Genomic DNA, 23880 nt, shown 5'->3' on the forward strand with positions numbered 1-23880 from the left:
GAGATGGCCCTAACCTTACCCCATCGATGTAGTGCGACCGTGTGTATTTACCAAGTAAGGCCCACTGAGCTATATAGCTCTTTTTCAGAAGCAACCTGGCCACGAATGATAGCTCAACGAAGTGGGCTTATCACGTGAAAATGTGTAGCATGTTTCTAGATGTGGAGGGAAAAACCCAGAGAAAAATCCACGTGAACACAGGGAGAAGAGGCAAACTCCAAATTTACAGCAGGTGTTAAGGGTCGAGCTCAAACCCACGACCTCCTGTATACCAGGCGAGGTAGTTACGGCTTGGGGGAGTCTTTATCCAGCAGCGGATTGACCATGGTTGACGATGTTGTTGTTGTTGCAGGCAGGGCAGGAGGACATCCGGGAGGTGCGACAGTTCCACTTCACGGGTTGGCCTGACCACGGGGTGCCGTACCACGCCACTGGACTGCTCGCGTTCATCCGCCGTATCAAGGCCCTCGACCCACCGCACGCAGGGCCTCTGGTTGTCCACTGCAGGTGAGGATCTGGCACCGGGACCGTTTGTGATGCGGCATCAGTTGCTGTTTCGTGTGACGTCTATATGTAGCCAGGTAAAAAAAAAAATGTAACCCGTAAAAACAAAGTTTTTCACTATAAATCCTTTATATGCGTGGCGGCTAGAGTCCTCTCGTCCTCTGGCTTGAGATTGCTGCCACCTATGGGTCAGATGATTGTCTGCCAGCATTAAGCAATTGGTAATTAAATATAATTAATTTTTTCCTAAAAAGTGTAAAATTTTGGAGAAAAATTTTTCACGAAAATAAATTGTCACGCACAACGAGTCTGTGTGCAAAATGTCAGCTCGATTGGATCACGGGAAGTGGGTTAAAGAACGACCGAAAGATTTGTACGGTCATAAGCGCGCAAGCAAGCAAGCAAGTGAACTTAATATAAAGGATTTAGTAATTGGCAGTCGGTGAAAGGTCACCGGATACTGTGTAGAACTCGGCAAGGCGGTATTGCAGGTTAGGAAAATAAGGTTGCAGTTGCCTGGGACAGATATGGATAGGGCTACACTTTGTCATGGTAATGTTTAGTAACATTCATCACCCAGATGTGGGGGGGGAAAACACTCACGTAAAGGTGAAAGAAAACGGGGAGGAGGGGGGGGGCAGTGACCTACCTAAAAGTTTGGTTTTTCAGTGACTTAAAAATACACTTCTCTAAATCAAAATAAACTGTAGAAATGACCTCTCGAATTTAGTTTTCTTAAACTCAAATGGCTAACTTGGGCAATGTTCTTAATTTGCGGGAGGGGGGGGGGGGGGCTTTTCCATTGGATTTTCAAAAAAAATACGATGGAAATATGGTGCTCCCAACTTTGCATAGAGGGACAGCCCTATGCAACTCCCTCCCTCGCTCCCTCCCCTCCCTCCTACCCGCCAAATATTTGATGGAAATTATTCAAATGTGTGCCTTTCGTGACCAATGTGACCTCCATGCCACAATCATAGCCTTATGAAGAATATGAGGGCAACTTGTGAAGACAAACGTGAGAGTAGCACCCAGAGATCGGAACGGAGAGGAAGACCTCAAGTCAGAGGTGGGATTATATAAAGAGAATGGGGTTTAAACGTTCCAACAGCTGTTGCATCTCCCAACAGTAAAGAATGGACGGTGGTGATGTGCATTGGCATCAAAGACAATGGCTGCGATGACCCCCGCGACTCTCGCCGGGTGATTTTTCTTTTCAATTAAATTTCAGAGCTTTCTGACAAACGCTAGGCGTATCGCTTAGCGGGCTCGCACACGCTTAAGCGTCTGCCTGACTGAATTCTTAACGGTGGTCCTGGAACGACAACCTAGTAAAATTAGCAATCTCTCAAGACACCCCCGTGGGTGTGCCACTAATGATTTTGTGTTGCATTAATATTGCAACCTTTTCTCCCTGTGACCCAATCAATCCAGCAAGTCTTTATTTAGAATCGCATAAGAGCTCCGCTGAGGAGCCTCGACCCTTTTTTTTCTCAAGGGATACATGCATATTACATTATTTATACACTCTAAAAGAGCACGTCAACTTTCATTTAATACATATATATTTCATTAACCATGTGCATTCTTCTTGTTTTGCTTCAACGGAAATACAGCGTAAAGAAAGCAGCACACACATTCATGTGCGGAGTGTGACTGGCATTTGCTCGTCTGGAAAGTTACAATTAGACCACTTGGGGCCATTTCACAAGTGTGCCGTGAGTCGTGCAGGGATGGTTCTGTACTTTTTTTGTGGAACCAGCCACACGTGAATTCCAAATTGCGATTCTTTTCATTGTTATTCTTTTCCCAATTTGGAGAATTTGCAGGCCATTCCAAGACAAACAAAAGTGGTGAAATGAAGGCCACAAGCACAACACGAATTTGTCCCAAACAATGATGAGTGGATACAGTGAGTGGAGGATGATGGTGTTCGTGTAGATGTGACGGAGTAGGTGGTGTTATTATTACAATAGCGTGAGTAGTCGTGATGTTATCTGGCCATGTTGCTGTGATGTGTAAGTGGTGTAGATGTAATCCGAGAGTGGTTTCGAAGCAATGCAGCAACGTTGGTTTCGTAGTAGGTGTGCCGTCGTAATGTGGCGAGTGTAATTGTACACATTAACCGCAAAGGCATCGGTTAGACCGACTGAAAAACCCTGGGAAGAAAACCCGAGAACTTTAAGGAAACCCAAGTAACTGAGGCAGATAAACATTTAACTTTCATGTAGACAAGGGTGAGTTCATTTTTGGAGAAAGGAGGGGGGCAGGGGAGGGTTATTAAATGAGTTTGCATATCAGAAATAGGAGACTAATGTACACCACTTAGTAAACACCCTCAGAGGAAATGAACTCATCCTAAGCTTGAAAAGTTGTTAATAGTTTCCCGCTGCTTTTTTCGTAATCAAAGGCTGTGAGTAAAGACACATATTCTGGAGCTGACCCTAACATCAATCGCGAAACATTTGGCAGCAGCTGGCAGTGTTGCCACTAAACTAAATAGGGCCGCGTGACACACAACAGGCATACAACAACAGCAACGACAAACAACGTGAGTTCAAGTTCAAGTTCATTTATTAGGTATAGAGCCCTGTGAGCCATTCGGCTCTTGAATCGGGTGCAACCGCAACAAACAAAAAACAAAAACATCAACAAAAAACATCTTAAAGTGAATATGTGACTAAGTGCAAACAGAAATCCAAGAAAAGACAGCAAAACATTGCAGAAAAAAATCAGCAGCTCCCGCACGCAGTTGTGAGAATGGCATTGCACGGCCGTGGCGAAGAGACACTCAAAAGTTGTGATTCTTGAGACGTGACGCGTACGCGACGATGCTTTGGTGGCGGGTGCCATGCAGCGCTGGGGCTGGCAGGACCGGCTGCTACATGGTGATCGACATCATGCTGGACATGGCAGAGAGCGAGGGCGTCATCGACATTTACAACTGCGTGCGGGAGCTGCGTACCAGGCGCGTCAACATGGTGCAGACAGAGGTACGGCGCTTGCATTCCCTTTGATTTGATCGATACCTCTCTGATCGTGGTTGTTGTTATTATGAAACTCATTTACATGGGAAAGCCTCACCATGTCTCGACTCTCTTTTTTATAGCAGGAGCCCCTGCCATGTTTTCGTAGTAGGGGGCAATGTTGCTATGCAATGCATCCTGGGTTGCGTGACAGCTGACGTTTCAACGTTCCATGTGATGGGAGAAGCTTCGTCGGTTTCGGTTCCTGAAGAAGCTCCTCCCAAGCATGTGGAGCCGAACAGCACTTGCTACATCCCGAAATCACATCGGAAAGCTACAGAGAGCACAACTGAGAAACCTGACATTGCGTAGAAATCCTTTGATGGATCGTTATAATCTTTTAGCTCGGATTATTTTTTAAGTGCCATACTTAGTTCGGATTCACTTCGCAGAATACCGCACGCAGTGCAACGATTACGGCCTTTCATTTTCCAGCCGTCACCCGTTGCCGTGTGTGTTATTTGTCTCGCTAAATCCCCGTGTCCCACGCCCGCGTGCAGGAGCAGTACGTGTTCATCCACGATGCCATGCTGGAGGCGTGCCTGTGTGGGGACACGTGCATCCCTGCCGGGGATTTCCGTGCGGCGTACGCCGAAATGCTGCGCCCCGACCCACAGAGCAGCTCCAACCACATCAAGGACGAGTTTCAGGTACGACGGGAACAGCGCAGCCAGCGGCCGTCGCGTTTACAGAACGTGCCAGAATTGGTTGATGGTCACCCTTAGGCCGCAGGAGCTGCCACGGTGCAATGGTGAAATCGCACAAGACTTATAATCTGGAGGTCGTCAATGGCTTGGCAGTTGAATCTCATGCTAATAAGCCTCATAGACTCATACATGTGCATAAAACATCAACAATATTGACCACTCAGCAATGAATGACAGTGGTGTCACCACCAAGCTTTTGCCAGGCTAGGTGCACTTTAAGACCATGTGACATTCTGAAGGCAGGCGGTCACAGCAAAGAAGCAGATGTTATCACCGTGCCAATTGTCTGTTTTAGCCACTTGACACCCTGGCCTTTGTTGGGAGCATGACGTCTCTGCCTCTCGTTGCTGGAGTGCAGCTGTTGCCAGCAGTCAAGTGGCGCATTTCATGCCACCCCTTAAAAGAGCTCAATGATGAGACTCTGGTAATAATTATTGGCTTGCCAATTCGGCTCCAAATTCTCCTGTTTTCCAGCCTTTACCATACCCATTTAGGGCTTCATTTCTCTTTGAATATTTTCCAAGTCACCGATAGACTGGAGGAGGTATGTGGCTACTAGCCTCAGGTATACTGGGTGTGGTGGGCCAGGTTCATAATTATTTCCAGTGTTGCCAACCGGCACAGACTTGGCTGAAATTGAGTCCTGTATATTTCCAAACAGAAGCTGCTTCGGGTATGCAGTGGCTGGACATGTTGGCTACATAAACCAGCCAACACCAATTTGCTTGCATGCCAAGTAACTCAATAAATGGCACTGTGTCCAAGTCCCTCAATTAATTGCGAGCTCTTCCAAAACCCAACTGCATTAAACCCAGGACAGATATGAAGCAGTTCATCTTGAATATACTCTACTATATGCTATGCTTTAATGCATCGTCTAAATGCACTCGATCTTATCAGATCTAGAGCGTTTCGCATGTATGTGGAACTTCTTTAAACACCGCGCGTAGCCAATCGTGCTAAATCGGAGGTGCGGGAAGATAACGTCGGTCTCAGCCCGGATAGTACTTTAGCGATTTACAACCAAGGCTTGCCAGGCGTTGTAGGCGTGGAGCTGCAAGGTGGCTGGCACAGGCACTGCTGAGCATCTCACCGCCTTTGCACATGTGGTCGCACTCCTCTGGGTGCTCAGGTTTCCTCCAACGCGAAGCCACAACACACTCATTTGCGGCATTGGCCAAACATCCAAATGCAGCACCATCCACCGTATTTGCACGCTGGATACGATGTAAGAATGTTTCTGTTCGATCTCCTGGTCCCAGCAGATGAAACAATGGTGCAAGTTTCTTAAATTTCCCCCCTCCGGACTGTGAACCCAGCAGCATAATTAGATACACGCAGTAAGTCGTTCGGCAGGTCGTGTGTGGTAGCGTAAAGTGTAGATATGTCCAAGATGCCTGGCCATGAGCATGCAAGTCAGTCAAAATATCCTCTACAGGCTTTCCCTTGGACTCCCTTCAGTGGAGGCCCTACCATCAGCAGTGGTGTGAGCAAGACTAAACTAACCTTTTTATCTTCTTGGTTCTTTCGGTAAAGTCACGTAGAACAGGTCTGTCTCCTCGACAGACCTGTTCTACACTTGAGGACGGCTACTTGCGTTGTGGCCGAAACTTTGTGAGAATTATTTTATTGTTTTATTTTTATTATTTTATTATTTCCATTCTACGTGACTTTACCGAAAGAACCAAGAAGATGAATCCCTGCAGTCACGAAAGCTTTAAATCGAAATTTAACCTTTTTTATTTCACCAAGTAAGGCCGACTGAGCTATACAGCTCTTTTTCAGAAGCGACCTGGTCACAAATGATAGCTCAACAAAGTGGCTTATCGCGTGGAAATTTATAGAACGTTTCTAAATGTGGAGGGAAAACCCGGAGGACCCGGAGAAATATCTACGCGATCACGGCGAGAGCGACATTCAAACTCCAAATTTACAGCAGCAGGCGTCAGGGTCGGGATCGAACCCACGACCTGTATACCAGGCGAGGTAGTTAACATCTCGCCACCACAACGCCCTCCCCCCAGAGACATCGGAAGACATTGCAGGGCTGCACCTTTTAACAAGCGCCCCACGCACCGCGCCGTAAGAGCGAAGGGAAACACCGCAGTGCTCCCGTCCCCTGAACCCCGCAGACCCTGAATATGGTGACGCCGCCGCTGCGCGTCGAGGACTGCAGCATCGCCCTGCTGCCGCGGAACCACGAGAAGAACCGCTACCACGACGTGCTCCCCCCCGACCGCTGCCTGCCCTTCCTCATCACCATCAACGGGGACAGCAGCAACTACATCAACGCGGCGCTCATGGACGTAAGCGGAGGGAGGCGTCGCGCTGCGGCCCCGCTGTGCGACGGGAGGGGTGGCTGGGAAAACGTCTCGGACAGGGCAAGATCAGGAGGATGACGAGGGTCCGTGATGCGAATGGCAGAGAAAGCCACCGCACCTCCGATTAGCACGGTTGGCTACGTGCGGTGCGAAAGAAGTTCAACATGCATACGTGTATATTATACACGTGCAACGTGACGCTCGCGAACGTGGGCTGCGTTATTTGGCGCGGTTTTGTCCGTGCGTAACTCCACGCTGCCTTGCCTGCTTTGTTACATGCAGGACTATTCATTTCTATGATTCCCTCCTGATTTATAATGACCCTCTTCTCAACGAGTGGTTAAATAATGTGCGAGCGATGGGTCCATATTTTACAGGAATATTAAAAGATTCATCTTCTTGGTTCTTTCGGTAAAGTCACGTAGAAAGGAAATAATAAAATAATAAAAATAAAACATAATAAAATAATTTTCACGACGTTTCGGCCACAACGCAAGCAGCCGTCCTCAGGTGGAGAGCAGGTCTGTCTGAATGTCATTCAGAATGTCATTCAGACTCTGTCTCCTCGACAGACCTGCTCTCCACCTGAGGACGGCTGCTTGCGTTGTGGCCGAGATGTCGTGAGAATTATTTTATTATGTTTTATTTTTATTATTTGATTATTTCCCTTCTACGTGACTTTACCGAAAGAACCAAGAAGATGAATCCCTGCAGTCACGAAAGCTTTAAATCGAAATATTAAAAGATGTAATAAGTTGTTGAGATTCATGCAAGACCTGTCGAGGATTTGAACTATAATGTTGTTTTTCATAGAATGTATCCCCAATGGATCGCTGTATTACTCATGGGTTTCCTGGATTGGATTTTTTGCACTCACATTTAACAATTCATCCTTTGGTTTTAATGATTTATACTTTAAATGTAGCACAATAAAATACATTTTTAGACATTTCACTTTGAAAACGTGGCCATTTACACATCTGTTCTTCCCTTGGCAAACATCACAGCATGTCCACCGTGAATCATCTTCGTAACTATATTTAGAACAAAAAAGTTTTGCTGGCTGGCTTGCGAGTGGGGAAAGCACGCGGTGGTGAAGTTACCGCTCACACCGACGCGATGGCATCACCCGCATGCCACAGCGTTGAGCGGAGTTCGTGCGTCGCTGCAACACCCAAAAAACGCCCGGGCAGTGCTATTACATCATTTAAAAAGTTTTGCTGGCTGCTCGACTGGCGACGCACCACCCAGTGTGCAGGCTGCCTGGAGCCACGTGGGTAACAGCATGGACGGGGGGAGGGGGTGAAGCCCTGGGGGTTGTCACTCTTGAGAGGGAGGCACTCAGGTGTGGGGACATTGGGGCCGTCGTTCAAGGACGGGTGCTCTTCATATCGCATGCAGTAGAAATGTTGCTGGCTCGCGGGAGGTTGCTAACTGCGTCCACGCCGCCGACTCTCGTGTACTACGTCGTCCATCCTTTTGGCCCCGCCCCCCTCCCGATACGTTCTACGTAGCACTTCGTGCCTTCTTTGAGCCCCGCCCCCCTCCCTCCCGATACGTTCCATTCATTGGCTACCACATTCTGATGAGCTCCCCCCCCTCTCCTCCCCCCTCAACTTGCATTTAAGGGATTACATCTTGAATCCTTGCCTCACTTGATGCAGCAAATCTGGCTGTGACGGTCCCACCTGATTACGGAGACTTGTGTTGCCTCTGAAACGTCGTGATTTTTATTTTATTTTACTTTTATTAATTTTAATGTTTTACCTACGTCACTTTACCGAAAAAACCTAAGAATATGCTTCATGGTGTTGCCAACAAATCCGCATCTCCAGTTTCTTCAGCCTCCCACTCCCAGCGCCGCCCACTCCCCCCCCTCCCGGCATTTTGCCTTGCTCGTCTTCTAATCCCTCTAGCTCCCCCTACCCCACACCCCCTCTCTATCTCTCCTCCCTTGCTCCTCCCCCCCTCTCTTACCTATATAGCCTCTTGTCACGGCAGCCATTTTGCCCACTTCAGCAATTGTTTCTTGCTGTGGTTGTCCCACCTGATGATGGACGCTTGTGTTGCACCCGAAACGTCGTGATTTAATTTATTTTATTTTATACCTACGTGACTTTACCGAAAGAACCAAAGAGTATTAGACAATTGTTTTCGCATTTAATTTTCACAAACCGTTTCTTTGCCTAAAACAACCCTATCGTGCTGCCATTTTCCATTTTTGGTTTTTGTTCTTATAATATAAACAAGCGGTTGTGTTTTATTTTTGTTATTCATAGCAAACAAAAAAAGCATGCACCTCGGCGCATCACTAAAAAATTGTGCACAAGTGGTATTTATGATGGAAGGATGCAATCCAGGCCGATAACAGCTTGTTGCCCCTAACTGAAATCCTGTTACGTGCATGTGGATCAGGGCGACGAGAACATCTGCCACAGCGCGCCACCCGTCCCGAAGCCTAATTGCATTACGGAAAAGTGACAAGGTCATCTGTAGCCAAAAATACAACAGCAGCTGCGTTGCACAGCTATCAATCATGACTTCAGTTTGTGCACTGCAGCCGACCTTGGAATTCTGCTAAATCAGGTTAAGCTGGAGGCAAGGTGGTTGATGGGCACATTTTTATTCAGCTGCCCACACTGACTTAATAACCTTGATTGTAATAGTTGTAATGGAATGTTGTCCACCTCTCATATCATTAATTCTCGTTCAGAGTTACAGACAACCGTCGGCATTCATCGTCACGCAGCACCCACTGCCCAACACCGTGAAGGACTTCTGGCGGCTGGTATTTGACTACCACTGCACCTCCATCGTCATGCTCAACGAGCTGGACTCCAATAAGGTACGAGAGCGCACCACGTCCTGGGTATTTCTCCTTCGGCGCGCTAACCTATGTGGGCAACGGCGATGCAAAATTATGTTTTATGCACAACTTGCTCGGAAATTCGTAGTTTTAACTAAACTTTTTATCCTATAATAATAGGTTTTTCCCACTTTTTTCTGGCAACAAAACTGAAACCTTTCTATGGAGGAATCACGTTTACATTAACCACAATACCTGCGGTCAGAATGCAAACAAAAAACATACTCTGATAATATATGCATTGTCCTTGAAATTGATTGGTCCACACCAGAGACAGCTTTCCTTAGAGCCTAGTCTCATATGGTGTTCGGCCAGATGACGCCAAAAGGCGCACAATTCAAAGACAACGCACTATCAGATTATCTTATATTTTACCAGGTAATGCCAAATGAGCTTTGTAGCTCATTTACAGAGGCGACCTGGCCACAAATGATAGCTCAACGAGGTGGCTTGTCACGTGGAAATTGAGACAAAATACTCTTAAGACACATTTTTCAAAATGTGGAGGGAAAAACCAGAGGACCCCGTGAAAGATCCGCGCAACAATGGGGGAGAACATGCATACTCCAAATATACAGCAGGCGTCAGGGCCAGGATCGAATCCACGACCTCCTGTATACCAGGCGAGGGAGTTAACATCTCGCCACCGCGGTGCCCTACATGGTGCTGCCTCATGTGGCCAATTTATAAATGCACAATGTGCACTCCTGGAGCTTAACCGTCTCATAATTAAGTTCATGTTTGAAAGTCGAAGTCAACGTGGTTTCCCACTCAATTGAGCAAAGGAGCAGTGGCTCCTCTTATTTTTACCGACAAGCAAGTGGTGGTCATCTCCAATTGCTATGGGACGGAACGAGTCTTTCCATATAAAAAAAACACTACCATATATTGACTTATCTACAAAGTGGCACTCATTTTAATGACCCCAACCAGGATTTGAACTCACAATCTTCCAATCGCAAGCCGCACGCTCTCCCGCTGCACAGCTTAGATGAGTTATATTCATTTACTGGGTATAGACATCGTGTAATAACAGCAATTCCCTAATAATATTTGAAACAAAAAGTCTTAAATGTGTAATTTGTGTTATTGCATATGCTGTCAAGTTGAGTTTAGCAGAAACTTTTTTGGATTGTGTCAAAAAAGGAGTGGGAAAGACGCTTGTTTTGAGTTTCCCAGGTGAACGATTTCTCTGACAATTCTGTCTGGCCATGCTCGGTTGCAGTACTGTCCTCAATACTGGCCAGAAGAGGGTATGCTTTGCCACGGACCCATCCAGGTCGAGTTTGTGGCATTCAACATGGAAGGAGACATCATAACAAGAACTTTCCGCATCTGTAACGTGGCCCGGGTAAGAACGCCGTGGTTCTAAACACACGAGCTTTGTGACATCGGACCTTTCTTGCTTTTATTCAAGTACAAGAATAGGTTTTACACTTTCTGGAAATAAAACAGGTGCCAGAAAGGGTAAAACCTATTATTATGCACCAGATTTTTGTTCAGAGTTTCTTCTTTCCAGATTTAGCAACACACTACTCGCGGTCATCTTCAGCAGTTACCTTCGGTCATCTGGCCAAGTGTTGGCTATTGTTATTATTTGTCTTGCAGTCTAGCTGACTCATACACATTCTGATTTGACCAGCACCTGTGAAATGCGGTCACTGCTTTCTTCACACACCTATTGCTCCGTGTCCATCTGATCCCTGGGTGGCTGATTAGTTATGTGCACTTGCCCGGGTTTGATATTTATCCAGATGAAAAAGAGATAAGTGAGGAGAAGGAAGAAATGTGGGAAAATAGAGAGAGGGCTGGGAAACAGAATAGAGGGTGAGAAGAGAGAGGAGCCACTCACTTGCAGTACCACACTGCCAGTAACCCTCACACTCGCTTGCATCATTACAATAGCAATAGTCCCACTGGCCTTAGTTCAGGTCAATAATTTAATCCAATTGTCTGTATCTTGGACTATGGGATCAGTGCAGCCAGACCGGGCTGCCTTGGAAATGCAGAATGTCGGACCCAGTCCCATGCCGGCCCAGTTGCCACTTACAAATAATACACGATTTGTAAAAGTGGGTCAGCGAAACACTTTTAAATCCAGATTGAAAACTCATTTCTTTAGAACTCATTTTTGTGTTTAGTTCGTTGTCTTTCCCCCCGCACCTCCGATTTAGCACGGTTAGCTACGTGCAGTGTTAAAGAAGTTCTACATTCAAACATACACAGGCAATCATCAACAAAATGTATGATGGAAAATGGCTGGTGAATAATGACGGAGCCGGTGCCAGCCAAAGCACGGAACGCTTGCTTGGGAGGGGGGGGGGGGTTGTGGAAAGCCTTCAATCCAGCAGTGGATCGACCTTGGCCGAGGGTACATTGCAACGATGACGGCAAAACACTTTGCGGTCCGGCAGCCGCAGGATGGCTGCCGCATGGTGGAGCAGTTCCACTACCTGGGCTGGCCTGCCGGGCGGGAGGTGCCGGCTTCGCGGCACTCGTTCCTGCGCCTCGTGCTGGCGGCCGAGCGCTGGCGGGAGGAGTACGGCATGGACGGCCGCACGGTGGTGCACTGCCTGTGAGCGCCCGACCACACCACCACCACCACCTCACCACCCCACCCCCCCCCCGCCTTCTGTCTCTCCCTCCCCTCTCCCTTATGGCCACAGTAAATAATAATTACTTTTTTTATCAAGTTATTCTCATAGAGCAATTCGCACGAGGCCTCAAAAGACGCTTTCCATCGTTGTAGATAATTGTGGTTCGAGCCCAGCGGCTGCCCTGGTTAATACTGCATGTGTGTTAACCGTAAATACGCGCTGCGTTGCTTCGGCAGTGGATGTTTAAAGATCGAGTAACGTTACGCGAAAAAGAGTAGACCATGTCTGCCGACGTTGCTGTAAATGTGTGCCCAGTTTGAATAGTGCTGGCTAATTGCTTAAGTTGGGCTAAACCACAAATCAAAAGCGCTAGCTACTGGCAGACTATACTCGTCTGTGAGACGTCGCACCTTCTTGGCAGCCTTGCAATACAGGAATAGAGTGAATACCATATGTACCAAATTATTATGATTATGTAATTAGTTTTTTTAAAAATGTCCATTTAAACACGTATAGTTCAATAAATGGTTATGTTGGTCAATGGAATTATTTTGATTCTGTAACCATATTCCTCGGCTTAATAATATATAAATTGCATTTATTTAAATGATTAAAGTATACATTCATATGCCGAGTACCGAGGAGTAGGTTGAGTTGAGCAGAGTGTACATGGGGCGGTTAATAAAATGTTTTTTGGATAAAAAAAATGCAATATTCTAAAACAAAGAGTGATGCCAGTTTAAATAATGCAGCTATTTAACTTAATCCGAGTACAGAAGGCAACAGAGTATTTGTGTTAACTTAAAATTAGTATTTTACATTTCGATTTAAAGCTTTCATGACTGCAAGGATTCATCTTCTTGGTTCTTTCGGTAAAGTCACGTGGAAGGGAAATAATAAAATAATAAAAAATTTTATAATTTTTTTTCTTTATTATTTCCCTTCTACGTGACTTTACCGAAAGAACCAAGAAGATGAGTATTTTAACTTCATATCAGGTTACGCTGCATTTGCTTTGGTTTTCCTTGAAACGTCCGTCGCACGTGTGACTTTTGATCCCCGACGCAGCAATGGAGCGGGTCAGTGCGGCACCTTCTGTGCCGTGAGCGTGGTGTGCGAGATGATCAAGAGACAGAATGCCGTCGACGTATTCCACGCCATCAAGTCACTTCGGAACAACAAGCCAAACATGCTGGAGACTCTGGTAAGTCAAATACGGCTCTGAAGCAACTATAGTGTAAGCTGGGTCATGATTAACAACAGCATTAATTGCTCTGCATTTGCCGATTGCTTGTGTTGCGATTGAAACGATCGTGATATTGTTATTATTTTTTATTTCATTGTCATTCTTTTTTCTATCTACGTGACTTTACGAAAGACCCAAAGAATATGAATACCTGGTTATTCCACTTAACCAGATTCAAGCGTGCTTAGCTTCTGGCATCTGATAAGATCAGACTCTTCTCAGGGTGATACTTTCCCACTGTAAACAGCGTCAAAAATATAGCCAACACTTCATGGATGGAACTTGTTAAACATAAGAGAGAATTAAATAACCTCTTAAAATGTTTGGAGCCATGAAGTTGTGGTAAAAGTTACAAAAGAAAAGGACAGTGAAACCAGTGTACAATAGTGAATACTCACAAATATAAAACACATGATGTTATATGTATTTTGTACCCTTCATATACATTTTTAGTACAGCAATGGCTTTCTCCCATGGTCCAAATTTGAAAACACCCACAAATTTTTACAATGTTAATCTGTATCGAAACCATCGCCCCCAACGGCAACAACCTGCCGGTACCCTCCCGAAAGAAGTCTTTGAGACCGAGTGAGGCTTTGCGGGGTAAACAAAGATACGCTTTAAATTTCGATTTAAAGTTTTCGTGACTGCAGGGATTCATCTTCTCGGTTCTTACGGTAAAGTCACGTAGAATGTAAATAATAAAATAATAAAAATAAAACATATTACTTTATTATTTACATTCTACGTGACTTTACCGAAAGAACCAAGAAGCAAGCTACTCTTTGTTTTATTTAAGACATTTTAACAATGCCCTTCAGAAATGGCAGTCGGCCAATGTATAGCAAAGCTGTCTGGGCAGAGCAGTGCCGCAACTTTTTTGGGCTGTGGATGTAAATGATCATTTTCACCACGAGAGGGCACCGTTTCGTTTTAAATGAGGAACTTTGCTAAAAACAAACACATCGCCTTTCGGGAATCTTCGGCCGCTAGGGGGCGCCGGATTCCAGTTGTGCTTCTAAGAGAAAGGCACCGTATTGAGTCGTACTGTCTGAGTCTTTCGGTAAATATTCATATTCTTAGGTTTTTTCGGTAAAGTCACGTAGGTGAAAAATTAAAATTAATAAAAGTAAAATAAAAAAACAAAATAAAAATCACGACGTTTCGGAGCTAACACAAGCTTCCGTCTTCAGGTGGAACCGTAAGCACGACTGCTGCATCTTACTTGATTTTTTATTTTACTAATTTTTATTTTTTACCTACGTGACTTTACCGAAAAAAACTAAGAATATGAATCCTCGCAGTCACGAAAGCTTCAAATCTTTCGGTAAAGTCACGGCGATAGAAAAATCACGAAGTTTCGATCGCAGCACAAGCAATCGTCTTCAGGTGCATTTAGCTGACATTGAGGCGGCTGAAGAGGCGGTCATGTGATCTACATGGTCCCAATCAGATGTAGACATTTTTTTCTGTCAATGTTAAGTGTGATTGCAAGATAGTCTTGTCTAAATTATCTAGTTCAAATTAGAGCAGTCTTATTCTCTCTGAGATCAGGGCTAGGCCGGCCCTGAACAAAATCCGTGTAGCATTAGAAGTCAATTTGACAATTGGTAATGAAAATGCAAATGTCTGTTTCAGTATTTGTGCGCGTGTGTTTTTTGTTTGTTTGCAGAGTCAATACCAGTTTTGTTACGACGTGGCACTGGAATACCTAGAGACTGTTTAAGAACAAGGCTCTCGCACACACGGGGAGCATCCAAGTGAAGAGCTCAGACTTTTTTTGTATTCGCATGGAAAGGAGCTGCAGAGAGAACAAGTGAAGAATGGTTTAACCCAGCGCTCCTGGTCCGAGATCAGGGCTCCATTTTGTTTTTCAATTTCTCATGGAATATTTTTTCCGGGGCTCCTATCCACATACCACACCCCCTGCCTCGCAGAAGTGGCAAGAAATGGGGGGGGATAGATTTGTTTTTCTTCTAGTTCTCAGCCCAGGGAAACTCCGGCTGAAATTCAACACCGCGAGATGTAATCTTCTGGAAGAGTTTAAATATGGACGACACATGTAACCATATAATCAAGTGTTTATAATTTGCTTGTATATTTACATTTTTATTGCTTGTTTATTTTTGCCATATGTTTACCATATCAACAGGTTATTGTGATAAGATCAATGTTTCAGAGGTGTATCTACATTTACCTGCATACTACAAGTGAGCATTGCACAACGCCACGATGTCACTCTTTGCCACGTGACATCCTTTTCATTGCAATTACTTGTAAAGGATTTATTGTGCAGAAGATACAATACGTACATTGGCAGCAGTACAGTTTGATATTTTTCATATTGGAGTTGATAAATGTGCAATTTCCTGAATACGAACAACATCAAAGCACGCTTTACTTTTACATATTACCCAAGTGTTGGCCAAATATTACCGTGATTACATGCCACTAAGCTTCCCTATAAAGCCACCTATCGGCACAGTAAAACTTGGAATACCCGGCCGGGTACGGGTAGCCGGGTATCGGGTAGGGTACGGGTATCGGGTACCTGGTTGCGACCTCTGCTATATATTACTGGACGAACTGTTGGGATAAATGCCAATGGCGAGAACCTTTTAAGGCCGGCATGGCGCACGAGAAGGTGGGGTGGTCAACCCCTGCATGACTTCTTTTGTCTCCGCAATGCTGATGTTTACTTATTTAGGGCCGAGTAAACCTAGGGAAGACTCAGGACCGGTACAGATATCACTCGCCACTGATGTAAGCCATGGCAGGGAATCGAACTTTGATCGCAAGGTTTATGCGCCACCCACCGAACCACATACACACTGAATACGTGCATGTGTGTGTGTGTCAGAAGCTTCATACTGGAGGGATCCGATGAGTTACAATGCTCTTTTTCACAAATGTCCAGTAGGGGCAGGTAGGAAAATTTCAACAACAAACAATACAAACTCACGATAGGAGTGCAAAGTATAGGGAAAGTAAGCGAATCATAAAATACAAATTTACTTTTTTAATACAAATAAACGTTTTATTTTACCAGGTAAAGCCCATGGAACTATTATCTTCTTTAGATATAAGCTACAGCACGTCCATATGAACCAGAATTTTGACAGTGGTGCCATAAAGGTAAGGCTGGCCCTTCGTTGTGATATTCTAGGAATTTTTCTGTGAAAAAAATATAATTAGCCTCATCTTGACGTTTGGCAAGATAGTGATGATTATGCAAAATTGCAGAGGAACCCTGCAGTGTTCAATTAATAGTGTATTGGTCATGGTATGTTGATTGGTGTGGGTTCAGGTCATGTTGAATTGTAGTTAAGCTTACTAATTTCAAGGAAGATGGACAACAGTGCAAACTCTTTGGCAGGCTGCTTTCAATGTAGATGGGACATAGACGTCTTGAAATGAGGTAATTAAGGAGAGACTGTCACCGTCTGGGATTATAAATAAACATCCGTTCTGTGTGAAGAAAAGAACATCCATATTTTTGGTTTAGTTAGCATTTGAGTTAGAAATGCAGCATTGAACACAATGATCATGTATTGGAGAAAGTTACTTCAACATTTCTATAGATTCACTGTGGACAAAAATAAACCTAAATGTATTTTATGAGACATTGAAATATATGTTAAACTGTTCACTTTCATATCGGTTTGAGCTGGTTCAGAGCCACAAATGTGGCATGAACGTTGGTGTCTGAAAGAGGCGTTGGACAACTACATTACCGAATTTAGTTATGAATACTTTTAATGAATTGGTACAGTCAGTCCAATTGTAATGGACGCATGTTTATTATATTATTTTTAACTGTACATAGGTGTGGGTTTGAACAGAAAGAGACTATTCAGAAGCATTTTTCTGGCTTCATGTTAACGTACATAAGAAGAGTATGTGTATTTAATATGAAGCATATTCGAATATCGTCTCACTTTGGCTGTGAAAAAGTCCTTGATTTATACCGTTTATAGCTGTGTGCCACCTCTTTAAAACATTATGGTTGTGTCATCCATTTGTCGTGGGAAATAAAACATGCGTACATGAAGTAATCATAAAGCCTCTGTTGAGAATTAAGTTAGGGAGAGACGTGTTGGAAGAATGCGTTGTTTATTTCGTTTTTAGTAAATGAAGGTCTGCAATGACCGATGGGTCAGGGAAATATAATTTATAGAAATTTCATATTTTCACAACAAATTCCCTGAATTAACTGCAAATGACGATTTGGAAAGGGATGGATGATAATGACCCTAGTGATCAAATCGAAGAATGTTCACCAAATGCACCTTAATTAGATATTATATTTCGCATAATCGTTCAATAGAAATGTAGGTGTTCCAAGATCAATGTGAAAATGTCGCATGTAAATTACGTTTCCATATGTTTTTCTAAAGGAGACATTTTTACGATATCAAATACAGACATTGAAGACGAATAACACGTTTTTAAATCTTGTTTGGTAGGGGTTTTTTTAATTCTTCTAAGGCGTTGTACGAGCCTACGACCCCGAGTATCACGTTTTAGCAATGTCGCCGACAATAGTAGTCTTTGAATAGTTTTAATTTGTCGTCAAACAAAATGCAAGTGCAATGTGGAAATGTGAGGACAACACAATTACGTAGAACAATAAAAACCAAAGATCGCTCCAACATGGCAGAAATGTTTTGCCAGGTTGTGCACGAGTTACTAGCGATCGTACGAGCACGTTTCAACACGCAAGTATTTGTGCTAGATCAGTTTATCATTTGAAACATTTGTATTGTTTGTAGAGGTAAGATAACAGGATACTTGTTTATATTTTGTGTACAATGTGTGGAGCATTTACAACGAGCGTTGATACTGCCACTACGACGGTTTTTGCCCCCATTCAGATGATTCCCACCGTTCGTCTCCAGATTTCAGATGGAGGAGCTACTCTGTGATTACGCATTAACCCGCTGCTTGTGCAAGTCTACAGAAACCCGGTTTAGGTGCAGAAGTGAAATTTATCGCTCACTGACCACTGCTATAGTGGGAAGGGCCTCTACATATACGGAGCCCGAGGAGATATTTGGCCTATCCTGTCACGATGACCGGCTGTACGTGTCGGTGCAAACTATGAAGTTGTTTTTTATATGGCGCTGCTGTACCGTTGCACAGTTTGATCGCATGGTCACCACAGGCACCTGGGTGACATTATTTGAGAGGCTCATATACATGTGTTTTTTTAAGAGACTAGAATTAACTTGTTTTTACAGTTATGTTTTAATTATGAAATGGGGTTGTTTTTTTATACGTGGGAAAATACTATGTAACACGGTTTTTGTTACTGGGTAGTAAGTGTTATTTTCTAATTGCTTATGCCTCAAAGTACATAAAATGGGTATTATTCCCCACAAACTTTGCTTTTGTGACCAGAACTTTACGTGAAGGAATGACACAAATGCACACGTTTTTTCATTGAAAATTAGTTACATTTCAAAATATCAATGTCCTGCTCACAAAAGCAAAGTTTATGGGGAATTATTCCCATTTTCTGTACTTTTGACGCATAACCAATTAGGAAATAACACTTACTACCCAGGAACAAATTTTTGTTACACAGTGAAGTAAGAGTGCAAGGTTGCGACGAGCAGAGCAATTGTAGCCGATAACCCGAGGCCACGGGTTCATTGCGTCAATCCACCAGCAGATTCCCCGTCTGTGTGCGATTCCTGTGGCTGGACACGTGGACGCGACTTGAGACACATTGTTCGAAGCGTCAGTGATGAGATCCGTCGTTCTGATTGTTCAGGCTACTTATTGTTTTTCATGTATTGATGTTGCGTACACAACTATTGCACATGCTGTGTTTGGCGCACCATGCTTTGAGATATGCCACCTTTTGAATGACGTGCTCAATTGAGTTTGTGTTTATTACTTACCGTGCGATCTTTGTCAGGTTCCATGAGAGCAAGGTCTCGTAAGAGTGAGGTGTCAAGAATAAAGGTTTTTACAGAAGCCCCCTTTGCCTGGTTTTGTAAATTCGGCTGGCCCACTTTTCGTATGCGATGGGAAAGTTCGTGTCCCACCTAAACAAACAAAAAATCCGAAAACCTAGGTGACCTGTTGGTGAAATGAACTCTCTCTACGTGAGGTTTGCATCAGTACGATTGTATAATTTGCAGCCCTCGTCAATCCATTGCTGAATGAAGGCCTCCCCAATGCCGTGTCGGTCATACTTTTACCACGCTGGTCAATGTGGGTTGGAGAGGGAGGTGGGTGGGTGCAGACCGGTTCGGATAAAACTTGCCACCGATGTTGGCTGTGGCCAGGAATGAAAAAAACTCAGGTTGCCGAGTTCATATTCCCCAACAAAAAAAAACATTTCAAGGAGTTAAAGGGACAATTCCTTTCGGCAAACTATCTCGATTGATGTATTCTCTTTCAGATGCCGGGAGACATTTCGGTAGATTTGCCTGAACAATGCAGTGCGCTAACCCCCCAAGCCAATTGATTAGAACTGTGCTATTCCGGTATTTAAGCGATAGATTATTGATAAACAATCACCGATATGATTACTCGACGAATCTGATTAACATGAAATTTTGGAAATACGTGTTCACCTCCGTTCCCAACTGTGGGCTGTCCCAAAGATATTGGATGGGGGCTCGATTGTGAGTAGCGTCATCAGGCATTGTCATGCTGTGCGTGGCTTGTTGGGTGGTTTCCTGCCTTCAGGAGGCATGATGTTGGGAGCGGCTGCAATGTTTTCAAAAGAACCTCGAGTAATCGATTTAGTTCATCAATTGATTTTGATCGACTTCCAGGTGTTTCGTAGATGTTTCCCCTACAGACAGGAAACAGGTACATTATAATTTTGATTTAAAGCTTTCGTGACTGCAGGGATTCATATTCTTGGTTCTTTCGGTAAAGTCACGTAGAAGGGAAATAATAAAATAATATTAATATAAAACAATACAAATTATCACGACGTTTCGACTTCAACACAAGCAATCATCATCAGGTGTGATTGTTATGATATATTATATTATTTTATTATTTCCCTTCTACGTGACTTTACCGAATGAACCAAGAATATAGGTACATTATATTAAACAGTAGTTGGCCTCATATTTTTGATTAGTTTGTTGTCCTCCCGCACCTCCGATTAGCACGGTTGGCTACGCACGGTGTGAAAGAAGTTCAACATACATATACAGAGGGTCCAGATGTCTTGTGACCCCCCATTTAATTATCTAAAACTTTGTTTTAAGTAAGGTTTATTTAAAACAAATGAATATGCAAAGGGGAAAAAAGGGGTCGCCAGCCATCAGTTCCACCCTGTGCATAGGCTTTAAGTGCAAAACAATGCCGATGTCCATGGTATTTGTGATTTGTAAGAAGTTTTTGCATTTGCAACACCTCGGATTAGCACGGTTGGCGACGTAAGGTGCGAAAGAAGTTCAACATACATGTGTACGACACTGTACGTGCACGTGATGCATAGGCAACATGTAACGCGTGCGGCGGCAGGCCCATCATCGTTTAAAAAAAGTAGACCCATCGTTATTGCTTTAAGTTTTCAACCAAAAAAGCATTCGAATGCCCCTAATGTGACACGGATAGAAAACAAAATAGCATCGTTTAAATATAGTTGTTTAGAAATCGGTGTATATGTCACAGTCTGCTCATTAGGTAAGAAAAAAAATGCATCATGCTGGTCATGAATAAACACAAGAGTGAATGTTGTTTTTCTATTAACTGTATAATAATACTACGAAGTGATTTTCTGCAGAATTTACCCGTAATTTGAACACAGAATGTTAGTTTATTTTCAAAATACAAAAATATATTTCATTTGCAGATGCTAAAAAACGATACATCTTTGGCGTCTCGTGTTTGTATAGCTTACAGCTGGTAAATTGCACATATGACGCTTCTTTGTTTGCTTAGATATTCAGACGCATTTGATATTGTTAATACAGTACATAGTAATGTTATCGTGTACCAAATAAAGGATTTGTTTTCGAATTGGTATCATGCAAGTCATTTTGTCATCATCACAACACTGATGCTCATTCAATATACAGGGTGTTTGAAAGGATGGGCCCGATTTGAAATCGCTATATCTCTGCAACCACGAACCGCCCATGACTGAAATTCTTACCACTTGAAAGGGCGGGGCATAGAGGGGGCGGGGCGTAGAGGGGGCGGGGCGTAGAGGGGGCGGGGTATAGAGGGGGCGGGGCATAGAGGGGCGGGGCATAGAGATGGCAGGGCATAGAGTTTCAAATGATTACCTTTAGATGCCTCTCCCAGCGCACAAACAGCCCCTAGCCTCAGTCATTCGCAAGGCACACTGCCTCAACGTTGGATAGGTCGCACGGGACCCCAAGACTTGGCGCTACACTCTTGGCCCCCAAGATCCCCATACATCACACCCTGCGACTTTTTCTTGTGGGGAGACGTCAAAGACCGTGTTTTTGTGCCACCATGAGCGACTAATCTGGATGACCTCAAAAACAGAATCACGGCAGCGGTGACTTCAGTGGAAGAAGACACTTTGAAAGGCGTTTGGGACTAATTCAACTATTGTCTCGATGTTGTCCGTACAACAGGTGGAGGGCACATAGAGCATTTATAAAATGGTTAGTAAAACTTGATAACTCATTAAACCGTTTGTAACTTTTTGTGTAATTGTAACATGTTGCCATCGTGAAATATACTGCTTTGAAATTGGGTGTATGTTTTTTAAACACCCTGTACAGTACAGGATACAGAATGATCCATTCATAAATCCCCACTAAAATATAAAATGTTTCCAAAAAAACATTACTTGGTGTTACTGCGCTGGCAGTGATGCACAAGGATACATGACAAAAAACGCAAGTCCCTAAATGATACTGACCTTAAGAAGACAACATTTTACATTAGGTGACGTTTCTGACAATTACCCCTCTTCGCAGAACATGGAGAGAGGCCAGAGAGTAACAAAAAGACGAGGCCTCAAGTCACGACCGCAATTAAATATTGTAGCACTATTCATCGACGAGGTATTGAGCTTTCCCAAAATACAGAGTGGTCTAGATGTCTTGTGACCCGCATATAATCCTCTAAAACGTAAAAAAAAATTAAGTCAGGTTAATTTAAAAAAAGGTTTTTAAAAATATATAATTAATATGGAAAGGAGAAATATGTCCCAGATGTCGCGTATCCCCCAATTAATTGAGGGGGGGGGGGGGGTCACAAGACATCTGGACCACGATGTACTGGGGTCACATTATACCGTATAGAGAGAGAGCCTCATTGCAAATCAGTGTGGTCCTCTAAGAAATTAAAACAAAACTAGATTCGAAGCTTTCGGTAAAGTCAGCCAGGTGGGGTGTTGGCTGTTGTGTTGGCCGGCTCTCTGTGTTGTGTTGCATTGTGTTTCTAAGTTTACCATGTTTTTTTTTCTCATTCATTCTTACCTAATGACGGTTGCTTGTGTTGCAATCGAAACAACGTATTCGATTATTATTTGATTTGATTTTTCGACGTGACTTCACCGAAGGAACCAAGGAGTGTGTGAAAACATGTTTGAGAAAACACGCGCACCTTTTGAGAAGCGGGTACGAAATCCGCATTGGAACTCCGTGCGGGTCGTGGGCGCTATGCGAGCAATGGTCGGCATCATGAGCGTGTCGGGGCAGTGTAAATTGTGAAAAAATGGATTTCGCTGGGAGCCGGTCCTCTGCTGCCGACAACGTCGCAGCCACGCAGTTGTTGTGTTTGTTTAACAGTCGCGCGTGTAAAGTGTTCGCCTATTGGGAGGTGCGGAGACATCCGCGGACTGTTAGACCATTCACCATTGTAACCGTCGTGCTTTGCGAGAAATTCAACAACAAATCGAGGGATCGCTGCTCAATGTGAGCGATGGGTCGGCCCCCACCTTATGTTGGCACCCCCCCCACCTTCCCCCCACACACCCACCCACCTTCCCCCCCACCCACCTTCCCCCCACCCACCTTCCCCCCACCCACCTTCCCCCCCTACCCACCTTCTCCCCCCCACCCACCTTCCCCCCCCACCCACCTTCCCCCCCCACCCACCTTTCCCCCCCACCCACCTTCCCCCCCCCACCCACCTTCCCCCCCCACCCACCTTCCCGCCCACACACCCACCCACCTCCCCCCTCACCCACCCACCTCTCCCTTCCACCCACCCACCCACCTCCCCCCCAACTAACCACCCACCTCCCCACCCACCCTCCACCCACCCACCCACCTCTCCACCCACCCACCCACCTATCCACACACCCCGCCCACTCACCCACCACCTCCCCACCCACCCACCACCTCCCCCCTCCACCCACCCACCCACCCACCTCCCCCCCCACCAACCTCCCCACCTACCTCCCCACCTACCTCCCCACCCACCCTCCCCACCCACCATCCACCTCTCCACCCACCTATCCACACCCCAAGCCCCCCCACCCACCTACCATCAAAATATGAACTGCCTATATATATCCTAATGCGAGGATGAGAACTTAAAATATATTAATTGCTTCCATTTATTAAAATGTGTGAATTGAAATTGAACAATCAAACATAAAACAATTGTTAAGTGAAATAAATAACGTGATAATAATTAGTTTTTTTTTACAA

At 44.5% G+C, this 23880-nt stretch overlaps 1 protein-coding gene across 3 annotated transcripts in view; it reads left to right on the forward strand.

Annotated features, from left to right (window-relative positions):
• Window positions 1–21262, forward strand: part of LOC133344217 (receptor-type tyrosine-protein phosphatase kappa-like) — a 138984-nt gene extending 117722 nt beyond the window's left edge. For all 3 annotated transcript variants that reach the window (XM_061554266.1, XM_061554267.1, XM_061554268.1), the window contains 9 exons: window positions 353–507; window positions 3362–3497; window positions 4031–4180; window positions 6370–6543; window positions 9272–9403; window positions 10650–10775; window positions 11839–11999; window positions 13090–13225; window positions 14940–21262. In XM_061554266.1, coding sequence (XP_061410250.1) covers window positions 353–507; window positions 3362–3497; window positions 4031–4180; window positions 6370–6543; window positions 9272–9403; window positions 10650–10775; window positions 11839–11999; window positions 13090–13225; window positions 14940–14993 — 1224 coding nt within the window. In that variant the 3' untranslated portion in view covers window positions 14994–21262. The remainder of the gene's footprint in view (window positions 1–352; window positions 508–3361; window positions 3498–4030; window positions 4181–6369; window positions 6544–9271; window positions 9404–10649; window positions 10776–11838; window positions 12000–13089; window positions 13226–14939) is intronic.
• The last annotated feature ends 2618 nt before the right edge of the window (window positions 21263–23880 follow it).

This window comes from Lethenteron reissneri, chromosome 19 (genome assembly GCF_015708825.2).
Source record: "Lethenteron reissneri isolate LAM-NWPU_2019-01 chromosome 19, ASM1570882v1, whole genome shotgun sequence".
Lineage (NCBI taxonomy): Eukaryota > Metazoa > Chordata > Hyperoartia > Petromyzontiformes > Petromyzontidae > Lethenteron > Lethenteron reissneri.